We start from the raw sequence: 23,438 nt of genomic DNA, 5'->3' as shown, positions 1-23,438 counted from the left end.
AATTAAGGTCCTTAAAAAGTATTAAAAAGTCTTAATCATAATGTTATGAGTTCTTAAATTTTATTGGTATTCAAGCTTTGACTCCAAACGTATCCATGAATATTTGTTTTTCTCCTTGCGTCTGTTACAAACTAACCTGACACACAGCTCCATGTATCCGCCACAGGAATAGTCCATCTGTTTCGAAAATGTTTTCAGGGTCTAAACCTTCAAAAATAACAACACCTGGTGATTGGACGATCATTCTGCTCGTCACACTCATCACAGACCAACGTGAGGATCCAGAAAAAGCTTTGGCATCTCAAAATATTTCTCTCTAGATCACGAGAGTTTCTCAAACCTCCTGAGAAAATTTCTCTGACTTTTGAGGACCTGGGATCTTGGATTCTTACGATTTAAAGAAAGCTTCCCCTAATCTCAGTTGTTTTGCAACAAATTGTCTTTGTTCAAATCAACTTTTTAATGCGGTGAGCTAAGGTATTTATCGATACAGTTTTGTAGCACTGTTGTTTCAGACGTGACAACAAGCAAAGTTGGGATTTTGTGAGGCGTGGGCTATACGTAGCGCTAGCAGCCAAACATATCCGGAGGCTAATGTGACAACAAACTCAGTTTGTACAGAAGTTTAGTAGCCCTCCTTATGTAACGCTGATAGAAAGCAAATAACACAATCTCAAGCACGTCCTAAATTTTGACAACAATGAAATAAATTGTTGTTTTTTTTCTGTAAGTTGGCATTAAATAACTGCTGTTACTTGGGAATGTCAATTCCCAAGTTTCATTTCATTTATTCTTTCAAGCTTTATTCCTTCTCGGCTTACCTAATTTATGTTAAAATGCAAACTACAGCTCTAGTAGTAGTTGTAAAGATCGGTTAGTAACAAGAGCTTAAAGTCACGACAAGGTCTTAAGACTTTTTGACAGGTTTTTAAAAAAGTCTTAAGAAGGTATTGAATTTAACCTCAGGATTTCAGCATATACGTTGTTTAAGTTGGCAAACCTGAATGTGGGCGACACATGAATGAAAAAGTGATCAAATGATGAGTTAATTGTTTATTTTTGTGCTTTAAAACCAACGGGAATACCAGAATCATTATTGTTCCTTTTACAAAGATGATTTATTTTCAACATTGGCTACCCTCTCTCCCATGTAACACTTAAGCCGCGTTTCCACCAAGCAGTCCGGGTCGGTTCGTCTCGGTACGGTGCGCTTTAAGCGGCGTTTCCACCGACTCATCCCGGGACGGATCCCTTAAAACCGAGACGAGCCGTCCCACTTTTTTGGGACCCTTTCGTATGGGTGCCAGACTGAACCGATCCGCTCTCGGGAGGTGGAGCAACACACTGCAGACAGTTGATTGGTCAAAAGAATCGTCACTCACCCCGACAGCGGCTGCATTTCTCCTTGCGGCTCACAGACTTCTCTGAAACGAAGCTTGGTTGCACTTTGTAACAGAGAGTTACGTGAAAATCACAGAGAGGACGAAATGCTGCATGTCTTCCATCCGTGCTCTTTGTTTACTGTGTCGCGTTTTCTTCTTTGTTGGATTTAATCGCGGGGTAAGCTGCTACGGCGTCGCGCTATTGTTTACCTGCTGTGGCTTCCGGCATCCAACTTACACGCCGCCTACCACGAGAGAGCACAGTTTGCTGTGGAAACGCAAACGGGATGAGACTTTACTGTCCCAAACCGTCCCAAACCGTACTGAACCGACCCGTACTGCTTGGTGGAAACGCAGCTTTACAGAGAATGAACACATCAAACCCCACATTAAAAACAGTTTTTAAACAGGAATTAATTAATTTCAAAAATAGATTTGAAATCACCTGCTAGTCCCTTTGACATTTACAAAAAGTCTTTGGCATTAGTTAAAGACACTTGGGTTAGATCAGACAGAAAAATATATAAAAATCTTTTTGTACAACCTGAGTATATGACATACTCCTACAGTTAGTCTGCTGTTTATACACAGAATTCTTTACATCAAGTCTACTATCCAGTTCCCATACACACGATATAAAAAATGCATAAACAAAACACCTGCAGGGAGCTGCAGAGCAGAAAACTATGACACCAGAAGAGTCCTAACGTGCTGTGTAACACCACACCCCATTTTTCTTCAGTTTAGAAGCCATCCCATTAGAAATAACACACTTGGTTCCAGTGTTCGTTTTCAGAGGTCACGCAGCTGAACCAAGTACACACACACACACACACTCACACACACACTTCAGGCAGAACGTCCGAGTGCAGGTGAAATCCAGACGACCCATGACTTCATCACTTAGGCAACCTGATTCTCTCTAATAAGGCAACAGGAGAGCCTGCAAATTTAAATAGAATAACATGCTTTGGGAAGGAGAAATCATGTAGAGGAAGTCCAGTGTCAGATGTTACGCTTTAGTGGGTCAAAGAAAAAAAACACACTCGAGAGAAAGACGGGGGAAATAGGTCAACGATGTAGAGCTTCCCAGCAAACGCCATGATTGTATGAAAATTATTAAAAAACAGACATTTTAAAGGAGGAGGATGAACTTGATCAGATTATACATGTGTGTTTGCACAAAGGGAGCACGGCTCTGGATGTTCTGTCAGCACTGTTTACCTTCAAACAAGATCTCATGTGGACGGCGACGACTTGATCACGGCTGCTGCAGGAGATTTTTCAACTTCTAGAGCTGGTTCTGGTTTGCTGAAGAAATAAGCCTGGAAAACAAAAAAAAGGAAAAGGGTTTCACCTAGGGAGTGGGCGGTAAACCGGTTTCATCACCGTCACCAGTATCATATGTTGTCATGAATTGAATTGTGCAATACCGTAATTACTGTGCTAAAGCATTGTTACAATTTAGCCCAAGTAGTGGTTCGGCTGTGTGTGAGATTTATTTCTCCCGTCGTAGTGAGGCGTCACTTTCTTGCCACAGCCATTCTGAAAGGGGACATATCATGCTTGTTTCTCCTTTTCACTATGCCAGACTAGGATGCCTGTAAAGCATTTCTGCCCTCAGTACAAGTCATTTAGTTCCTTCATTGCCCCACAATAGCGTTCTCAGTATCCTCATTTTAGGCCATTCTGAAGATCTCATTGAAACGCTCCGTTTGGAGAATGACCTCCAGTAACCTCGCAACGTCACAGCCCTTTGTGCTCTGATTGGTCGGTTCTATCTAGAGGGGCGGAGGGGGTAGAGCCAGGGGGCGGTTTTTGCAGCATGGCAGTATTTACAAAATCGCCATATTGGATGGAGCAGACTGAGCGAGTTTGCTGTTTGCCAAAACTTCACCGTAAGGCATTGATAGCACTAATAAAATGGCAGAGTGTAGGATACGTCCCGAGTCAGACCCGGACGGTTCTGCAGCTCAGGAGGAAGAAAATCCACCTGGACACAGATCATCTCAGGACGCTTCAGTGTGATGAGTCAAACCGGTACTGTAACTGTTGTTTATACGTTTATAGTCGGCCCTTGGTGGGTGTATCCCTCGGTGGCGGTTGTGTGACTAACTGACATCACAGAGGAGGAGCTGCTTTATCAGATTACTCCAATAAAAAGAAAGGATCCTCGTGTCGTCACGAAGGTCAAAATCTCGAAGCCAAATGGCAATGACCTATTTTCAGAGGCATCAAATCTCGTTCTCGTATATCAGAAAAAATACAATATCTAATTTTTTGAAAATTCAGGGGGTGTAAGGTCTTGTTTTCAAATTTATTATTTTATATGTAAGTATTAAATCACGAATCAGCTTGATATGTCCCCTTGAAAATAACCCTTTCAGGCATGTAGCACCGAGTCAGTGACGTGGGTTACTAGATAAAGTAAACATTTACCGGCATGCAGAAAGCAAAACAGCTCATACACACCAGACAAGGTGTCTCAAACCTTAAAATCTAAAGTGTGATACAACCAATTATTGAACAAAAGTAGTGGCATCAAAATAAATATTATGATGCAAACTGAAACCATAGTTTGCAGACTATAAGCTGCTTTATTTTTTATACACTTTGAACCCAGCGGATTAAACAATAGTGCGGCTAAATTATGAATTTTTACTGTCTAACTATTTTTGTTATCAATAAAATATATGCCAGAGAAAAATATGAGTTTTGCCAAGCTGTCGGTCACGTGACCCTCAGCTGTGCCTCTTATTAGGGGAGCTCACAATCTTAATATCCTCTAAAAGGCAGCGTTAGAAAAAAATTCACCCCCGTACAGTGGGAGCCGGTAGTAAAATTAGTGACTTCGACAGGAGACGTTTTTGAACCAGGTTGTAAATAAGTTAACTTCTGCTTTGAAAACAGCTTTTTTTGGCTTGGTGTGTTTGTGACTTCCGCTACTTCTGGAGCCAGCCTCAAGTGGACACTCGAGAAACAGCAGATTTTAGCACTTCATCATTGTCTCATATTCTTAGACCAGAGGTTGCCGCTTGGTCCGGATGGAGTGGCCACTAGGGTTGCAACTATTTATTGTCTTTTATTCCCTTTTATTTGTTTTTATTTGCTTTATTTTACTATGTTTTCTTTTAAGTGTCTGTTTTTCCTTATCTTTTTTTATCTTTTTAATTTGATCTACCTGTACAGCATTTTGTTTACAGCTGTGGTTGTTTTTAAAAGCGCTTTATCAATTAAGTTGGTATGGTATGGTATGGTATGGTACATCGCCCACCCCTAGTTTCACCTAACCTGGAAGAGATGCGATTACAGCATCAAACAGAGGCTGCTAATCAATCAGAGAGTCACACCGTGTGTCTGGGACTAAGTGTTCAGCAAATGTTCAGAGTTAGAGCAGAGAATAAAGCGTTACGAGCATCCATTCATCTTAATCAGCCTTCAGACGCAGGCTAACTCTGTAGACTAATTACATGAGTGTGACGAGACATATGACACCTCTGTGGGCCTGACAGTGTTCACATTAAGAGGTGCACGTTCCCACACTAGTTAGCAAATGCACTCACAGTTTCCACAGAAGAGACACGCAAATATGTTGGTGTGGGAGTAGCGTGCGGTCTGTGACTGGCACTGACAAGGTAGGTCAAGTCTGGGCCACTCTACTGGGATCACTGCAGTCAAATTGGAGTGAGTCAATCATTGCTGTTATCCACACCAAGATAGATGGACAGCTTGAATCGACTGGATTAGACAATGGAGTTTGCCAAAGCAGGACAAAGAATGATGTATCTTATTCCCTCAAACTGATTTATTTTCCATTTCTCTCAGATTTCTAATTAATCCAATCTGTGATGTTATGTAAAAGCAGCATGGCCGCTCATTACAGGGAGCACGGTTACCTTGCTTCCGACGGCGAGCAGGACATTGAGCAGGACGATGACTGACAGGATTGTTATGATGATTTTGGGGTGGTCGTCACGGACTGCGGGCCAGAAAGTCATGACGAGGACGGAGCCGGAAAGGCAGAGAGCGATCAGGATGGTGCACCACCTCAGCCATTCAGATGGAAGAATCCACAACACCTGATGTAAGACAGGAAGTAAGGATCTCAGTCTGTAACATACAAGAAAACTACTTTTTTAATCTATTTGTGACATTACAGGTCTTACCACCGCTGGAATGTAAATGGCGAGGGAATATCCGTACACACACACAATCTCCATGAAGGAATATGACACCAAGTTCATGACCTTATTGTTTCTCCACAGCAGAACGCCCCAGAGCGCCAGAGGCACCAACCATGCGTAGCTGAAAATGGCTGTTGCAGCAATGGTCACTGGAAAACACAACATATTTTTTTAAAAATGGCGGTAAACTAAAAAATTTACCTAAGGGAGGTCAAGGAGGACAAAAAAAAACACTCACCTTTTCGAAACTCTGGGGTGTACTTGTAGTTTGGTTTGCCCAAGTGCACCAAGAAGTTGGATATGTTTCCGCTGATGGCGATGGCAAACACAAGAGTGGTGCAAATCCAAAATGGTCCTGTAAGAGCAAATATAACCATCAAGTTTCTTATTATTGTTTGCAAATACATAAAAATTAAATCATGCTAAGCTACATTAAATAACTTGAAAAGTGAATATTAAAGAGGGGGTAGTCTGCACAGAAAAGACTGAGGGGTGAGGGATTCTGGGAGAATCTGAGTGGAGCTGGGTGACAAAAATAATAATCATTTTTTCTCTTTGGACTCTACCTCCCAACATATTTTACAATCCCAGAAAAAAATAAACAAGAACAGCAGCTGTCAATGATCGTTAAATGTGACGTAAAGCCTCGTTTTAACCTCTTATAACTAATGAAAAAAACTTTTCAGAAAAAAAGAGGACTAAAATACAAAGCAGCCAAATAATATCTTCAAATCACCACAAGAATCAGATGTGAGAATGGGTTCTCCAAGGTGTATTAATTTTTTAATGTTTGACCACAGCCCATCTGGAATGACTGGGGAGATGGATTTCTTGACCTATACTGCAGCCAGCCACCAGGGGGAGCAGTTTTTGTGGCGACCTCACATCAAGCCAAGCAAGATGACGTCTGTTTTTTTACACTCTAAATATTGATATTTCAACTCTTAATATCAATATTTTTGTTAAATTGAAAATTCATATTTTAGGTGACTTGGAAGTATAATACATCTTCTGCACCTCCACTGAGGTAGATGGCGCCAAAGAGCTACTCCACTGTATGTTGCCCATAAACCTTATTACGTTATTATATATTTCAAAGTCTATTTAAATATTTTTTCAAACTTGATGATCTGGGTTTTGATGCCATAGACTGCGCGTTACTGTCACACAAAAACACAGCTAAATAAGGCGCTAGTTCTCATCGTGTCGTAAAACGGCGCTACCTCCGCTGCAGAGCCACAGCTGGCAACGAGGCACTCGCCGCTTTGTGTATCAGTCCGAGCGTGCGGCGTGCCAGATATAAACAAACGCAGGTAGTCTGCCAGGACAAAGAGACACGATGAGAACTAGAGCCTTATTTAGCGGTGTTTTTGTGTGAAAGTAACGCTCTGAAAATTCTCTAAATAAAGCGTGAATGCAGACCCATATCAGATTTTTTTGGTGGGAGTCCGTTTATTTGTGTTTTTGGTCAAGTCAAATATGGCCCCGTCTGAGTGCAGAGGAAACCGGCAGAGGAGCAGGGAGGGGGTGTTTGGTGTGAGCGCTCTGGGCTTCTGCTGCACCAAAACACTGCTGTAGGGGTAATTTCTGCCCTAAACCTTGTGATAGGACCCAACTTGTTCCATCTCGGAGTATCACTTTAAAGAGACAGCTGCCAAAACTAGCAAGATGGAAGTAAAGTGTTTTCCAAAACATCAATAAGAGAAGATTTTGGGATTTTCTTTTGCCCTGTACATCTTGTAAAGCTACTACAGTGGTATAAGAGTGACGGTTTAAAGTCTTAAAAGAAAGCACGGTACCCCCTCTTTAATGTTTAAGTGTGTTAGTGCTAACCATAAAGATCAGGATTTCTCCGAAGGTAGACGTGAATAAAGTTTTTCATGGGCCATGGTCGCATCGATCCAATGATCCTCTCCCTCACCTGTAAGAAATGTTGGAAGTGAGTTAATCTAATTAATTTCCTTTACAAGTAGCAGTATTTAAAAGCTTTATATTTATATTACATGATGCGTCTCGATGTCAAAAAACTGTTGGTAGTACTCAAACGTCCAGAAGGGGACATTTTTCTTGTCTTTCCCCGAAAGAAGCTTCATTTGGAGAGAAAAGAAATGAAGTTTGGTTAATTTGGTTAGTTATGTCACATTTAATAAAAAAAAAAAAGTAAATTAATCTTCCTCAAACCTCTGCTCTGTCATCACTCATAAGTGGATCCTCATTATCACCATCAGGGGAGTAACCAGCAGCTCTTTTCTGCTGCTTCTCAGGTTTGCTATCTTCATCTCCAATGCTTATGGTGACAGCATCTTTGTTGGCTTCTAGCAGATTCTCAGCTTCATCGAAATCTGAAGTCAAATCATGGATGAGTGGAAGTGTGTGCTCATAGTGTAGGCAGCTTACTGAGTGGACTATGCAGATACTCACCCTGAAATTCAAACGGATCTTTGTTAGACGCCATTTAAACGTTTTCACTGTCAGTTACGAATGATTTTCACCCAGGAGTAAACTTCGCTGTTAATCTGTGGAGGAAAGAAACGTGTTGTTTGTATTTAATCTCTACACAGTTATTAATCCACAAATTGATTCAAATCACTGAGAAATCAAACACACAGGATTCACAAACATACTTAAGAGTTAGCTTCAGTTTGCTAGCTCATCAAGTTGTCTCTTGACACATCATCAACAAGTGGTTATTTTGCTGTTTAACGTCATATCCTGAGCAGGAAAAAAAGCAGGAAGTGCCTCTGATGTAGAAAATTAACGAGTTTATATCTTTTTAAAAGTGTATGCTCACCAAAATGTCCCAAAAAACTCAAAAAATCATTTCCATTCTCTAGGCAGGGCTACCGTCGTGATGCGTGGAACAGGAACTACTGGCCATGTAAACAACACTGCTTCCTGTAGCTGAACCCTTCAAAATAAGAGTTCGATTTTTTCAGTTAAACGAATAATCGATTATTTACTGTTTCATACGGAAGAGTATTGCATTCACTTGAAGAAAAAAAAAAACTCAGGTTTTTCAGAGTAATTTATTCTTCGGTTTGTTTTTTTGTGGTAATTAATTTTGTTTTTGTGATTAATATTTTTTTTATTGGTTTGTTTTTTGTTATAATTTTTTCTAGACTCTATCAAGAAGAAGGCACAGTAGAGGTTGTACTTCCTCAGACAGCTCAGGAAGTTTGACCTGCCCCAGGACCTGCTCATCATCTTCTACACCTCCATCATCCAGTCCGTCCTGTGCTCCTCCGTCTCGGTTTGGTTTTCCTCAGCCTCCAAACACGACAGGCACAGACTGCAACAAACTGTTAGGGCTGCAGAAAAAATCATCGGAGCCAGCCTGCCCTCCATCCAGGCCTTATACCGGTCCAGGACCAGGAAGCGGGCTGGTAACATCTCTGCAGACCCTTCACACCCCGGACACAAACTGTTTAATCTGCTCCCCTCTGACCGGCCTCTGGCTCTGTTTCTATTGCACATTCATCTTCCATTCTATGTTGCAAACTGCACATTTTTATGACATTTATTCAGTGCACTATTTCTTAACTTAAATTGTGTATATATTTTGCATTCTACTCTGTGCAAAGTTCTTTATTTAATATTGTAATTATTATTATTTTTCTCTACTACTTAAGCTCTATTTTTTCTACTTTTGTAAATCTATTCACAGCATTTGTACTGATAGAGTGCAGTTTGAACCGGACTCAAGTTCCTTGTATTCTTGAAAATACTTGGCGAATAAAGGTGATTCGGATTCTGATTTTAGGTAAATTATTATCTTTTTTTATTGTCTTATCAATACAATTTTCATTTTTGTTTTACTTTTTTGTCTATTTTCAAATTTTGGTTTTATCCATGTATGTCCCATTGTGAGCATTTCACAGTAATTTAAAAATATACATCTTATATCTTAAGGGTAGTTGTGCAAATTTTCTTTTATTCTTTCTTTTCTTTTCTTTTTTTTTCTTTTTCTTTTTTTTTTGGGTGTATTTTGACACAACCTTCAACATTACACAGACTTTTATTTTGAAGGTGACAAGTTTAGAAACACAACTGTGATAGCTAGCACTGCTAGCAAGTTTGGAACTTATGTCGCCTGAATTTAGACGGTGATGTTTCAAAAAACTCGTCTAAAACTTACGGAATACAACGAGAAACGTACAAGATAAGTGACTGAAAGATGTATGGGTCACATTAGGCTCATGTTTAGCCCAGTTGTTGATAGCAGTGTAGCTATCAGGCTAGCTATCGTGAGTGCTTACAATGCATCAGGTGTTTAGCCGGTCGGCTAACTCTTAACGTTTAAGATTGGAGAGTTTTGTCTCAGCAGCTGAAAAACTGTCCTTATTATGGACAGCGGTACCGTTTATGTCCGAGAAAGAGGCAACCTCCGCCGTGTCAGTGACATAGTCCTGGCACAGCCAAAGCCTGTATCATCATCCTGCAGAAGGACGAATCCATTTGTCCTGAAAAAGGAGCACTTCATATTCACCTACAACGCAGAGGGAAGTCTGAGATACACAACAAAGTCTCTCTTCGACATCACACTGCTGTTCGTGGCTGACAACATCCACCATGTGGACTCTCTGGTGGGTTTCCCTGAGCAGATAGGAGACAGACTCTTCGCAGCAGCAGAGGAGAATCATGTTTTCTCAAACGGAGACGTCTCTGCTAAAGCTTTACAGCTGTTCAGTGATGCATATAAAGAGATGGTGCTCAGATCCCTCTGCCTGAGGAACAGGTTGGTGAAAGTGTAAACACAGCATCATTTGAGTGTTTTCTGCAGGAGACACCAACATCAGTTGCCTTTCTTATTCCTGCAGATTCCCACTGCTGCATGAGAGGATGAATGAAATAAGAGCTTTTCACAGTTTGAAGTCTCTGGATTTGTTTGGCTGCAGGCTGGGTGATAATCATGAGATCTTCCTACATCTAACATCCAGCTCCCTGGCAAGGTAATTCCTCATTTCTGCACCCCAAAGTCATGCTTTGGCACTTTAATGGGTGTTAATAGGCCTGTCACAATAACAAATTTTGCTAGACGACAATTTTCCAAAATATTATTGCAGATAAACGATATTATTGTCAATATTATTTTTTAATTTTTTTCCATTTTTTCATTGATGTAATCATGATAAATGGGATAATAAAGTGAGTACACCATATCAAAAGCAAGAAACTTTAATTTCTTAAGAGTATTTAACTGTAATTAAAAGGTCAGGATCTTTTAAATGAAATAAATTAAACAAAAAATACAACAAATTTAACAAACAAGAAAGAGAAAAAAAATACAATGAAAATGAAATGGACTCTCTTTTAGAAAAAAATACATGTCAATGAAAATAATTAATACTAATCAAAAACAATAAAACATAGACCCTGTCTCTAAAGAAAAAACGAAACTCCAAAAACAAACAAACAAAAAAAACTATAAAAACTACAGCCTAAATAAAAGGGAGTTTATACAGTTCCTGAATTGTTTGTAACATGTACTTTTCCCAGTCAATCCGTACTGTCTGTCAAACATTTTTAACATTTCTGGCTTTCAACCGTATTGAAGGGCTGCATTTCTTTGGCAATGTAGCTGTCTTTGAGCGCCCACCATTTGGTGCTTTTATTTCTATTTACTTTGCCGACCAAAAGCCTCAGTAAGAGCGGATTGTCAAAGAACAAGGCTCCGCTGCACCTCCCCTTCTTCTTCTTCGTCGCCACTATTTTCAAACAAATGTGACATATCAGCTCGTTGGTGTTCATGAGCTCACACTTTGTTCATTCTGATAAAAACCAAAATATTCCCACACTGGGACTGTGGCAGGCGGCTTAAGAACCATATCTTTCGTGCCATCACTCATATTAGCGTGTGTTTCCTCCTTACCCCTCAGGACGCTCGCTTCAGCTCTCTCCGTGTGTACGCGCAAACAGCCCCGTCTTCACCCCAAAGATCGCATTTTTGACAGATGCTCACTCCGCTAGAAATCCGCTAAATCCGCTATAGAACCTATGCACCCGATGTTGGGAAAGATAGACGTAGTGAGCCATCTTCTCATTCAGCCTCTTTGGTCGAAAGAGAGGAGGAAAACAAACATGCACATGTCAGTTTATCGAGGCTGGAAAACTTACCGAGGACGTTTTTATTTATCGTTCGGTTAATTGATTTATTGATTATCGTGACAGGCCTTGGTGTTAATATCACCTTTGTCTCTTTTTCAGCAGTCTGATTCAGCTTTTCATCGGTGGTAACAACCTGTCAGATGCTGGTTTGCAGAAATTGACTGCTCCAGTCCGGATGTTGAGAAAGGGACTGGACTGCCTCCAGGTTCTTGATCTTTCCTGTCAGTAACCTAACTTATATGTGCTTTAAATTTATCATTAAAATCCTCCATCATGGGATATGCATCACTTGTTTTGTGTGTTCTGCAGACAATCCCATCTCAGAGAGAGCTTTCAGATTCCTCACATGCCTCCACAAACTTGAAAAACTGGATTTATCAGGGACAAGTTTTAAGGTGCATGAGTCATAGTGTTTTAGACACTTGGGTTTACTTGTACTGTGATTCTAACTCATCTCTGTGTGATTTATACTTCCAGCTTGGACCAAGAATAAAGACAACCATATGGAGCCTGCTGGGGCTCAGTTACTCTGAGGAACCACTGGACACTTTCGACCACGTGAGCTGCAAAACAGAAGGCTGGGCAGAGCAGGTGAATGTTGTCACTGATTAAAGTAAACTTCTGTGATGGCATAAAGCTCATGCATTTAATGCATTTTCTCTTCCAGGTGGTACATCAGTGGGAAACGAATAATTCACACACGCCAAAACAGAAGAAAATTGAGGAATCCAGATCTTCAGCACTTCGCTTTTGTAAGTTTATTTTAAAAAGCCTCCCTCGACATCATCACTTATCCTGCATATGTTACAAGTTTTTATTTCTTGGTGTGATAATTTATTGGAGCTAAATGTCTCAAAAACCAAGGAGCTTGTCTTTGATTTTTTGCAGCAATGCAGTGCATCATACACTGATTGTAAGGTCTGACAAATACCTGGATACTTACTTGGACGACTAACTCGAATTTGATCAACTCATCTTCGTTTCTGTTTTGTACGAGCTGCTCCACACGAATTGCCCCATGTGTGATTAATAGAGTTGTCTGAATCTGAATCTGAATTTCTCTCTTCTCCAGTTGGCAGGCAGAAGTTCGTCAGGGACGTTCTGAACGCAGCCCCCTTGGTACATCAGAGCACAGAAGATGCCAAGAGTGAGACTCTGCATTTCTACCGACCTGCTTCAAACAATCACACACCAGAGAAACTGAATCCATCTGCAACGTACCGTCAAGCAAAGCAACACGGTGACAGTATGAAGAAAAGGCAGCGTCAGTTAGAAAGATGTGACCTTTCACCTGAGAGCCCTTCGACTAAACGTCTGTCGTCATCAGCTCTCACTGCAGAGGACATGGACTTGCTGAACAGCTACTGAAACAAACCGGCTCTGTGAAGACTTTATCCTGGAATCGGGTTTTATTGTTCATATAGTTTTATAAATAAAGTGTTGAATTCTGATTTTTTGCAGTTTTTCTCTTTTATTTTTCAGCTCTGTGCTTTGGGATGCAGATGACATTTTAAAAGGATTCTAAAACTAAGGCGTTGGGAAGATAACTAAATCTACAAAAAGACTAATCTGGGAGAAAATACAGATTTTAATTCTGTGTGGATGGATCTATTTATCTGTCAGCTTTGTTTATATGCTTAATCTGGGGCAAGACGAGACATCTGCAAACAGACAATATGTTAAACGAAATGATGAGTACATGTTACATAATTCAAGTATTTTTTTAAAATTCATCTTTTTATTTAAAAATATTTTTTTTAATTTTGAAAAATCATTTTTTTAAGCTGCAAACTTTTGAAATTTCCATTTTTTCTTATTTAAAACAAATTGTCAAATTTTGAAAATTTCTTTTTCTATTTTTTTTTTTAATTGTCTAATTTTGAGATTTAATTCATTTTTTCAAAAATTTGCCAATTTTGGAAGTTTCTTTTTTTCTTCTTTCTGTTTTTTTTTTTTTTTTTTTTCGCAAATTTACTTTTAAGAAATTCTTATTTCATTTCATTTTTTTGTTGAAATTTTTTTACATTCATATTTTTACTTTTGTCAAATTTTGGAACATCTTTGGAAATCTTTCTGCAATTTTTTATTTTTATTTTATTTTTTAGCAAATTAATGAAAGAAAAAGAAAAACATAAGAAAAAAGAAAAAAAATGCAAATTTACTTTTAAAAAACACATCTATTCATTTTTTTGTTGAAATTTTCAAAAAAATTCAAATTCATTTTTTCATTTTTGTAAAATTTAGAACTTTTTTGACATCTTTTTGCGATTTGTGAAATTTCTCTCTATACATTTTAATTTATCAAAGATAAGAAACATAAACACTACATGTAAAATTTTAATACATTTGAAAAAATGTCCTTTTGGATAACTCATCACTGGATTTTACTATGTATGGAATTTTATACACTCTAAATAGTCTTTATAGTGAAGACAAAATAGATTTTGTGGCTCCTGAATGTCTTTAATCCAGCAGAGCTGAGGCAAAATAGCTCCTTTAAAAGTAAAGGTTACAGATCCCTGACCTAGACCGTACAGAAAGTAATAACTTTTAAATGCTCCAACTATTTAGTTTGTCTAATTTGTTTAATACCATAACCTCCGATCCAGACCTTGTGACTCCAGAATCAAAGGTCTTCCCTCTGAAAACAAAGGGGAAGAGGGTTTTCAGTCCAGGCCCTGAGGCTCAGGAGCGGTCAGCTGATACAGTGGTCTTGTTTGAGTCACTTCCTAAAACATTTTTATATCCAAACATTTTCCTTTTTTTAAAAAATCTGAAATGTCCTTTAAAGTGTGTTGATTTCCTGGGTATGACTTTGGTCTATTTGAAAGTGTTGATTTTACACTTGTCATTTTGCAACTGTGTAAAGCACTCTTCATTTATTTATTGATTCATTCATGCATTCACAAAGCCCAGGAGAGTGGACATAAATACCCATGAGCAGTGAAAGCCTCCATGACTCTAAGGACGCAGTAAGGAGAGCGGCTGATTAAAAAACAACTTTTACAGAAGAAATAAGAGGACGGCACAATATTGTTGAGAAGTGATAAAAACAACAAAGAAACAAATTAAAATATTGAAATGGTAAATGTAACCCACGCTCCTTGAACCAGCTTCATCTATTTTGGTTTGCAGAGCTCCGCAGTGACTCCTGCAGAGCTATAGCGCAGCCAGAGTCCAGCATATAGAGGCTGAGTGAACGTGGTCTGGACTCTGTGGAGGAGAGTCATGGTTTCAGAGACGCTGTAGAAGGACAGAATACCTGCTCCGTGATCCAGGTACACTCCTACTCTGGAGGACTGAGGACCTGAGACAGGAGTGCTGACATTGTTGTGCCAAAAGGTAAAACTGTTGTTGAGACAATCCAACGCCCACGATATGTCATTTTGTCCAAAACCACACTTCTCCCTACTCCCCTCCCTGCAGATGTTGTTGTACGCGACTGCGAGGCGAACTCCTGGACCTCTCCACTCCACCTCCCAGTAACAGCGTCCAGTCAGACTCTCTCTACTCAGGACCTGCCACCATTGGATGAATCTCTTCAGGTGACTGGGATATGGCTGTTCTTCAGTTGTTAATGTTGCTTTTCTGTTCCCCTCAGATAACAACAGATGTGAATTTGCTGTGTTTGGATCCAGAGTGATGTCACATGAATACTTTAAGAACTCAGCTCTGGTCTTGGGTTCTGGTTCTGGTTCTGGTTGTGACAGTAAAATGTCCACTTCAGTCAGTGTGTGTGAGATGTTTGTCCATCCCTCTGTCAGAACGTCCTGTAGTTTCTCTCTGACTTGTGACACAGCTTTGGTCACATCCTCAAAGTATGTGAGAGGACGGGTCTTGATGCTGGATGAGTGTGTAGATGGACTGAGTGCTGACAGTGAGGGGTAGTGGTGGAGAAAGTGTACGTGATCCTGTGTGTGTGACAGCTTGTGCAGCTCAGCGTCTTTCCTCTTCAGCTCAGTGATCTCCTGCTCCAGCTTCTCCTGAAGCTCTTTGACTCCACTCACTTCAGTTTGCTGCTGGGATCTGAGCTGCTGCTTCACATCAGAGCGTCTTTTCTCCATGAGACGGATCAGCTCAGTGAACATCTTCTCACTGTGCTCCACGGCTTTATCAGCAGAGCCATTGATAGCCTCCAGCTCCTGTTGAAGCAGCTCCACATCTTTCTCTCTGTCCTGGATTCTCTGCTGGATGTTTGCTCGACTCCCCTCCAGCTCTCTCTGCCTCTCAGTCCTTTCTGCTGCAGCTGAGACTGTGTCGTGGCCTTTGTGTTGGTCCACAGAGCAGAGATAACAGATAGACTGCTGATCAGTACGACAGAACATCTTCATCACCTCATCATGACGAGAGCACACCTTCTCCTGGAGCGTCTTGGACGGCTCCACCAGCGCGTGTTTCTTGAAAGAAGTGACTTCATAATGAGGCTGAAGGTGTTTGTCACAGTAAGAAGCCAAACACTGCAGACAGGACTTACAGGCTTTCAGTTTCCTCCCAGTGCAGAAATCACAGGCCACATCTTCAGGTCCAGCATAGCAGGGATCAGCAGGAGCAGCTTGGAGTCCAGTCTTCTTCAGTTCCTCCACTAAAGCTGCTAACATGGTGTTTTTCTCCAGCACAGGCCTCGGTGTGAAGCTCTTCCTACACTGAGGACAGCTGTAGACTCTCTTGTCATCCTCTGTGTCCCAGTGGGTTTTAATACAGCTCATGCAGTAGCTGTGTCCACAGGGAACAGTCACAGGATCCTTCAGTGGATCGAGACAGATCGAACAAGAGAAAGTTTCTCTGTCCAGCTGAACTTCTCTCTGCGCCATCTCTGCTCTCAGTAACGACTGTCAAAGTTTCTCTTATTAGGAACTGATCATGAGTCGAGCTCTGATTTCCACAACATGTGTATCTGAAGGGGAGGGAACGAGGAAATGTGAGGTCAGGGAGGAACAGGAAGCAGGAGGAGGAGTTAAAAATGTCATGAGTCATTCATAAACACTGCAGATATTCTGATTGTGGTCGAGTTAAGAAACTTGTGTTAATATTTTTAATGTTTAATAATCACCTTTATGACTTTGTTTGTGTATCTGCTCTCTAGTTGATGATAAGTTTGTTTATTGTGGTGCAGCCTGGATACACAACAAGACATTTTTACTCTCAAAGAGTTTCTCCTGGATTAAAAACGTCAGATTTGACACGTTGAAGAATCATAATCAAGCTGTGAAACTTCTTGAAAGACATTTTTAGCTCTGAACTGCCTTCTCACTGCTTTATCAAAGTGATGTCAGGTTAAATGATGAGTCTTTGTAGCTGCTCAAAGGTGTTAACAGCTTATCTTTGTGTTATCACTTCATCCCAGGTTTACCTGCGGCTAAAAAGCTGTTTGACTCAGGTCACATGTCGCCCCCTGCTGTCAGGTCAGAGGAGAAAGGAGCAGAGGGGAAATCTCAGGAGGCTGGACTGACTGATGCTGGAAAGCTGAAGGATTTTGGTGAAGTTGACAATAAATGCTCAGATTTAAGCTCCGACTGATGAAGTGTGTGACTGAGACTGTCCCAGATGTTTTTACATCTCTATCAAAAAGTCCTTCTGTGACTACTTTATTATTTAACACCATGTCCTTTGTGCTCAGAGAGTTCAAATATTTTAAATCAGAGAGTTTGGAGTTCAGACACGAGTATATGTTGATGAAACACGTCAGTAACTGAGACATTACAGATGTTTTGGCTTAAGTAAAGAGAAACAACACTACGCTATAAAAAAGTTTAGTGTTAGAGAGATCAAACTCTGGAAACAATCTGAAGCATTTTATTTGAAACATGATCACACTGTGTGAGAAATCAGAGGATTTACATATGAAACACAAAGATTTCCTGATATGTTCACAGGAGTCACTTACTGGAAACCCTGATGCTGCATTCAGGGCCCATAGGAAATTTAAGATACAAGACATTTTCAAGCATTTGATGATATGAGCAGTGAAAGCAACCATGGCTGAACACACACATGAAGGAGAGTTTCTTTAACACACTCAATTACACAACAAAGCAGAAGATGGCCAAGTCCCGCCCACCGAGTTTGATTGACAGCTGACAACAATCAGCTCTCAGCAACAAACAGGAACAAAAACAAAAGTTGAAGAATTCAAACACAGAAGTTAACCCACTGATCTGAAAACACTTCAGACTATTTCAGTTTAACAAACTCAGCTGAGTCTCCATAACCAATCCAGAGTCCAGCATGTAGAGGCTGAGTGAACGTGGTCTGGACTCTGTGGAGGAGAGTCATGGTTTCAGAGACGCTGTAGAAGGACAGAATACCTGCTCTGTGATCCAGGTACACTCCTACTCTGGAGGACTGAGGACCTGAGACAGGAGTGCTGACATTGTTGTGTATAAAGTAAAAACTGTTGTTGTCACATATCAAAGCCCAAGATTTGCCATTAGCTCCAAAAAAACATTCATCCAAACTCCCTGCTCTACTGATATTCTTGTATGAGACTGCTATAATAACTCTGTCTCCTCTCTTCTCCACCTCCCAGTAACAACGTCCAGTCAGACTCTCTCTACTCAGGACCTGACACCAGTCAGTGAATCTGTCTGGGTGATGAGGATAAGACTGAGGTTGATTAATTTGTGTGGCTTTTCTGTTCCCCTCAGATAATAACAGCAGTGTGTGTGCTGTGTTTGGATCCAGAGTGATGTCACATGAATACTTTAAGAACTCAGCTCTGGTCTTGGGTTCTGGTTCTGGTCTTGGTTGTGACAGTAAAACGTCCACTTCAGTCAGTGTGTGTGAGATGTTTGTCCATCCCTCTGTCAGAACGTCCTGTAGTTTCTCTCTGACTTGTGACACAGCTTTGTTCACATCCTCAAAGTATGTGAGAGGACGGGTCTTGATGCTGGATGAGTGTGTAGATGGACTGAGTGCTGACAGTGAGGGGTAGTGGTGGAGGAAGTGTACGTGATCCTGTGTGTGTGACAGCTTGTGCAGCTCAGCGTCTTTCCTCTTCAGCTCAGTGATCTCCTGCTCCAGCTTCTCCTGAAGCTCTTTGACTCCACTCACTTCAGTTTGCTGCTGGGATCTGAGCTGCTGCTTCACATCAGAGCGTCTTTTCTCCATGAGATGGATCAGCTCAGTGAACATCTTCTCACTGTGCTCCACGGCTTTATCAGCAGAGCCATTGATAGCCTCCAGCTCCTGTTGAAGCAGCTCCACATCTTTCTCTCTGTCCTGGATTCTCTGCTGGATGTTTGCTCGCCTCCCCTCCAGCTCTCTCTGCCTCTCAGTCCTTTCTGCTGCAGCTGAGACTGTGTCGTGGCCTTTGTGTTGGTCCACAGAGCAGAGATAACAGATAGACTGCTGATCAGTACGACAGAACATCTTCATCACCTCATCATGACGAGAGCACACCTTCTCCTGGAGCGTCTTGGACGGCTCCACCAGCGCGTGTTTCTTAAAGGTTGAGGATTCATAATGAGGCTGAAGGTGTTTGTCACAGTAAGAAGCCAAACACTGCAGACAGGACTTACAGGCTTTCAGTTTCCTCCCAGTGCAGAAATCACAGGCCACATCTTCAGGTCCAGCATAGCAGGGATCAGCAGGAGCAGCTTGGAGTCCAGTCTTCTTCAGTTCCTCCACTAAAGCTGCTAACATGGTGTTTTTCTCCAGCACAGGCCTCGGTGTGAAGCTCTTCCTACACTGAGGACAGCTGTAGACTCTCTTCTCATCCTCTGTGTCCCAGAGGGTTTGAATACAGCTCATGCAGTAGCTGTGTCCACAAGGAACAGTCACAGGATCCTTCAGTAGATCCAAACAGATGGAACAAGAGAAAGTTTCTCGGTCCAGATGAACTTCTTTCTGCGCCATCTCTGCTCTCAGTATCGACCATCAAAGTTTCTCTTATTAGGAACTGATCATGAGTCGAGCTCTGATTTCCACAACATGTGTATCTGAAGGGGAGGGGACGAGGAAATGTGAGGTTAGGGAGGAACAGGAAGCAGGAGGAGGAGTTAAAAATGTCATGAGTCATGTTTCTAGTCAGTTAGTACATGGATTCATAAACACTGCAGATATTCTGATTGTGGTTGAGTTTTAAAACTTGTGTTAATATTTTTAATGTTGAATAATCACCTTTATGACTTTGTTTGTGTATCTGCTCTCTAGTTGATGATAACTTTGTTTATTGTGGTGCAGCCTGGATACACAACAAGACATTTTTACTCTCAAATAGTTTCTCCAGGATTAAAAAAAGTCAGATTTAACACATTAAAGAATTATAATCAAGCTGTGAAACTTCTTGAAAGACATTTTTAGCTCTGAACTGCCTTCTCACTGCTTTATCAAAGTGATGTCAGGTTAAATGATGAGTCTTTGTAGCTGCTCAAAGGTGTTAACAGCTTATCTTTGTGTTATCACTTCATCCCAGGTTAACCTGCAGCTAAAAAGCTGTTTGACTCAGGCCACATGTCGCCCCCTGCTGTCAGGTCAGAGGAGAAAGGAGCAGAGGGGAAATCTCAGGAGGCTGGACTGACTGATGCTGGAAAGCTGAAGGATTTTGGTGAAGTTGACAATAAATGCTCAGATTTAAGCTCTGACTGATGAAGTGTGTGACTGAGACTGTCCCAGATGTTTTTACATCTCTATTAAAAAGTCCTTCTGTGACTACTTTATTATTTAACACCATGTCCTTTGTGCTCAGAGAGTTCAAATATTTTAAATCCGAGAGTTTGGAGTTCAGACATGAGTATCTCTTGATGAAACACGTCAGTAACTGAGACATTACAGATGTTTTGGCTAAAGAGAAACAACACTCCATCATTACTTCAAGTTCTGTGGACAGAAACGTCATATAACCACACTCCAAATTATCTACGCTATAAAAAAGTTTAGTGTTAGAGATCAAACTCTGGAAACAATCTGAAGCATTTTATTTGAAACATGATCACACTGTGTGAGAAATCAGAGGATTTACATATAAAACACAAAGATTTCCTGATTTGTTCACAGGAGTCACTTCCTGGAAACCCTGATGCTGCATTCAGGGCCCATAGGAAATTTAAGATAAAAGACATTTTCAAGCATTTGATGATGGCTGAACACACACATGAAGAAGAGTTTCTTTCACACACTCAATTACACAACAAAGCAGAAGATGGCCAAGTCCCGCCCACCGAGTTTGATTGACAGCTGACAACAATCAACAAACAGGAACAAAAACAAACATTGAAGAATTCAAACACAGAAGTTAACCCACTGTCCCTAAAAACACTTCAGACTATTTCAGTTTAACAAACTCAGCTGAGGATCCATAATCAATCCAGAGTCCAGCATGTAGGGGCTGAGTGAATGTGGTCTGGACTCTGTGGAGGAGAGTCATGGTTTCAGAGACGCTGTAGAAGGACAGAATACCTGCTCCGTGATCCAGGTACACTCCTACTCTGGAGGACCGAGGACCTGAGACAGAAGTGTGGACATTGTTGTGCCAAAAGGTAAAACTGTTGTTGTACCAATACAAAGCCCAAGATTTGTCATTGTTTCCAAATCCACATTCACATGAGCTCCCTGCTCTGCTGATATTCTTGTATGAGACTGCTACAGAAAATCTCCCTCCGCTCCGCTCCACCTCCCAGTAACAACGTCCAGTCAGACTCTCTCTACTCAGGACCTGATAACATTTAGTGAATCTGTCTGGGTGTTCAGGATAAGACTGAGGTTGATTCATTTGTGTTGCTTTTCTGTTCCCCTCGGATAATAACAGCTGTGTGTGTGCTGTGTTGGGATCCAGAGTGATGTCACATGAATACTTTAAGAACTCAGCTCTGGTCTTAGGTTCTGGTTTTGGCTGTGACAGTAAAGTGTCCACTTCAGTCAGTGTGTGTGAGATGTTTGTCCATCCCTCTGTCAGAACGTCCTGTAGTTTCTCTCTGACTTGTGACACAGCTTTGGTCACATCCTCAAAGTATGTGAGAGGACGGGTCTTGATGCTGGATGAGTGTGTAGATGGACTGAGTGCTGACAGTGAGGGGTAGTGGTGGAGAAAGTGTACGTGATCCTGTGTGTGTGACAGCTTGTGCAGCTCAGCGTCTTTCCTCTTCAGCTCAGTGATCTCCTGCTCCAGCTTCTCCTGAAGCTCTTTGACTCCACTCACTTCAGTTTGCTGCTGGGATCTGAGCTGCTGCTTGACATCAGAGCGTCTTTTCTCCATGAGACGGATCAGCTCAGTGAACATCTTCTCACTGTGCTCCACGGCTTTATCAGCAGAGCCATTGATAGCCTCCAGCTCCTGTTGAAGCAGCTCCACATCTTTCTCTCTGTCCTGGATTCTCTGCTGGATGTTTGCTCGACTCCCCTCCAGCTCTCTCTGCCTCTCAGTCCTTTCTGCTGCAGCTGAGACTGTGTCGTGGCCTTTGTGTTGGTCCACAGAGCAGAGATAACAGATAGACTGCTGATCAGTACGACAGAACATCTTCATCACCTCATCATGACGAGAGCACACCTTCTCCTGGAGCGTCTTGGACGGCTCCACCAGCGCGTGTTTCTTGAAAGAAGTGACTTCATAATGAGGCTGAAGGTGTTTGTCACAGTAAGAAGCCAAACACTGCAGACAGGACTTACAGGCTTTCAGTTTCCTCCCAGTGCAGAAATCACAGGCCACATCTTCAGGTCCAGCATAGCAGGGATCAGCAGGAGCAGCTTGGAGTCCAGTCTTCTTCAGTTCCTCCACTAAATCTGCTAACATGGTGTTTTTCTCCAGCACAGGCCTCGGTGTGAAGCTCTTCCTACACTGAGGACAGCTGTAGACTCTCTTGTCATCCTCTTTGTCCCAGTGGGTTTTAATACAGCTCATGCAGTAGCTGTGTCCACAAGGAACAGTCACTGGATTCTTCAGTAGATCCAAACAGATGGAACAAGAGAAAGTTTCTTGGTCCAGCTGAACTTCTTTCTGCGCCATCTCTGCTCTCGGTAACAACCGTCAAAGTTTCACTTCTGATTTAAGCACTGATTTAATCAACAGTTTTAAGCAGAGCTTCCAGTCTCACACGCTGGTTCCACCCAGATGCCACGAGTTTTGTTCCCAGTCTGGAATAACAGGTTCTCAACAATGATTCATAAACACTGCAGATTTTCTTTGATTGTGATCAAGTTATGTTTACGTGTTTTAAATGAAAGTAATCAGCTTTATTATCAATTATGTTTATTTAGTTGTTGATAGCTTTGTTGTGTGTTGCACACTGGACACTCTTACAAGAAATTTTTACTTAGAGAGTTTCTTCTGGATTAAAAAAGAAGCAAACTTAACTCATAAAAGACTTATAATCAAACTTTGAAACATCTTGGAAGACACTTTAAAATATAAAGTTAACACTGAACAAGCATCCAAAACAAAATCCTTAGGGTTGCAATATTTTTTTTTTTTTACACAGAAACATGTTGATTATATTATAGGCTATACATTTCAAAATCAGAAACAATACTGTATAAGTCTAGACATACACTAAAATAAGGCGTCTGTACTGTTAGATATGTTGTTTACATGTTGACTGAATTAAATAGTACTGATAGTACTACTATGTTTTTTGTATTCATTTTTTAAAATGTACTCTGACTTTACATAAATAACATAAATAAACAAACACTAAATATCAAAAGTTAATCTAAAATAAGTAATAAATCAAAATTAACAACAACAACAGCAGCAACAATAATAATAACAAACTTTTATAAATATTATAACCACATTTAAGTTATGCAGTGAACATATAAAGACATCAAAAATAGG

General features: G+C 40.9%; 5 protein-coding genes across 7 annotated transcripts; 1 reads left to right on the top strand and 4 right to left on the bottom strand.

Annotated features, from left to right (window-relative positions):
- Nucleotides 1-1,747: 1,747 nt before the first annotated feature.
- yipf1 (Yip1 domain family, member 1) lies at nt 1,748-8,455 on the bottom strand. Of its 3 annotated transcripts, none has more exons than XM_074687816.1 (10): nt 8,358-8,455; nt 7,988-8,082; nt 7,748-7,908; nt 7,570-7,653; nt 7,400-7,487; nt 5,805-5,921; nt 5,549-5,715; nt 5,279-5,461; nt 2,607-2,707; nt 1,748-2,325 (listed from the first exon to the last, which is right to left on the bottom strand). In XM_074687816.1, exons 2-9 carry the CDS (start codon nt 8,019-8,021, stop codon nt 2,621-2,623), a joined length of 921 nt encoding a protein of 306 aa, XP_074543917.1. In that variant the 5' UTR covers nt 8,022-8,082; nt 8,358-8,455; the 3' UTR covers nt 1,748-2,325; nt 2,607-2,620. The 3 variants fall into 3 exon arrangements, with proteins under 3 accessions (XP_074543917.1, XP_074543918.1, XP_074543919.1); XM_074687817.1 differs by having other exon boundaries at nt 8,191-8,444; XM_074687818.1 differs by lacking the exons at nt 1,748-2,325; nt 2,607-2,707 and adding an exon at nt 4,964-5,050.
- A 1,144-nt stretch (nt 8,456-9,599) lies between these two features.
- On the top strand, nt 9,600-13,078 carry lrrc42 (leucine rich repeat containing 42). Its single transcript, XM_074688167.1, has 7 exons — nt 9,600-10,301; nt 10,384-10,515; nt 11,771-11,892; nt 11,981-12,066; nt 12,149-12,262; nt 12,339-12,423; nt 12,744-13,078. Exons 1-7 carry the CDS (start codon nt 9,910-9,912, stop codon nt 13,037-13,039), a joined length of 1,227 nt encoding a protein of 408 aa, XP_074544268.1. The 5' UTR covers nt 9,600-9,909; the 3' UTR covers nt 13,040-13,078.
- A 1,712-nt stretch (nt 13,079-14,790) lies between these two features.
- Nucleotides 14,791-16,497, bottom strand: LOC141803993 (tripartite motif-containing protein 16-like). Its single transcript, XM_074688168.1, has one exon. The coding sequence runs from the start codon at nt 16,480-16,482 to the stop codon at nt 14,791-14,793; it is 1,692 nt and encodes a 563-aa protein (XP_074544269.1). The 5' UTR covers nt 16,483-16,497.
- A 1,345-nt stretch (nt 16,498-17,842) lies between these two features.
- LOC141804111 (tripartite motif-containing protein 16-like) lies at nt 17,843-19,537 on the bottom strand. The gene has a single exon (XM_074688389.1). It carries the CDS (start codon nt 19,523-19,525, stop codon nt 17,843-17,845), a length of 1,683 nt encoding a protein of 560 aa, XP_074544490.1. The 5' UTR covers nt 19,526-19,537.
- A 1,215-nt stretch (nt 19,538-20,752) lies between these two features.
- Nucleotides 20,753-22,625, bottom strand: LOC141804140 (tripartite motif-containing protein 16-like). Its single transcript, XM_074688437.1, has one exon. The coding sequence runs from the start codon at nt 22,608-22,610 to the stop codon at nt 20,934-20,936; it is 1,677 nt and encodes a 558-aa protein (XP_074544538.1). The 5' UTR covers nt 22,611-22,625; the 3' UTR covers nt 20,753-20,933.
- Between the last annotated feature and the right edge of the window lie 813 nt (nt 22,626-23,438).

The sequence above is a fragment of the Halichoeres trimaculatus genome, unplaced genomic scaffold (genome assembly GCF_033239565.1).
Source record: "Halichoeres trimaculatus isolate MK-OKI-2021-1 unplaced genomic scaffold, fHalTri1.1 fHalTri1_scaffold_15, whole genome shotgun sequence".
Lineage (NCBI taxonomy): Eukaryota > Metazoa > Chordata > Actinopteri > Labriformes > Labridae > Halichoeres > Halichoeres trimaculatus.
Note: the sequence above shows the minus strand (reverse complement) of the source record. Positions and strands in the feature narration are given on the sequence as shown.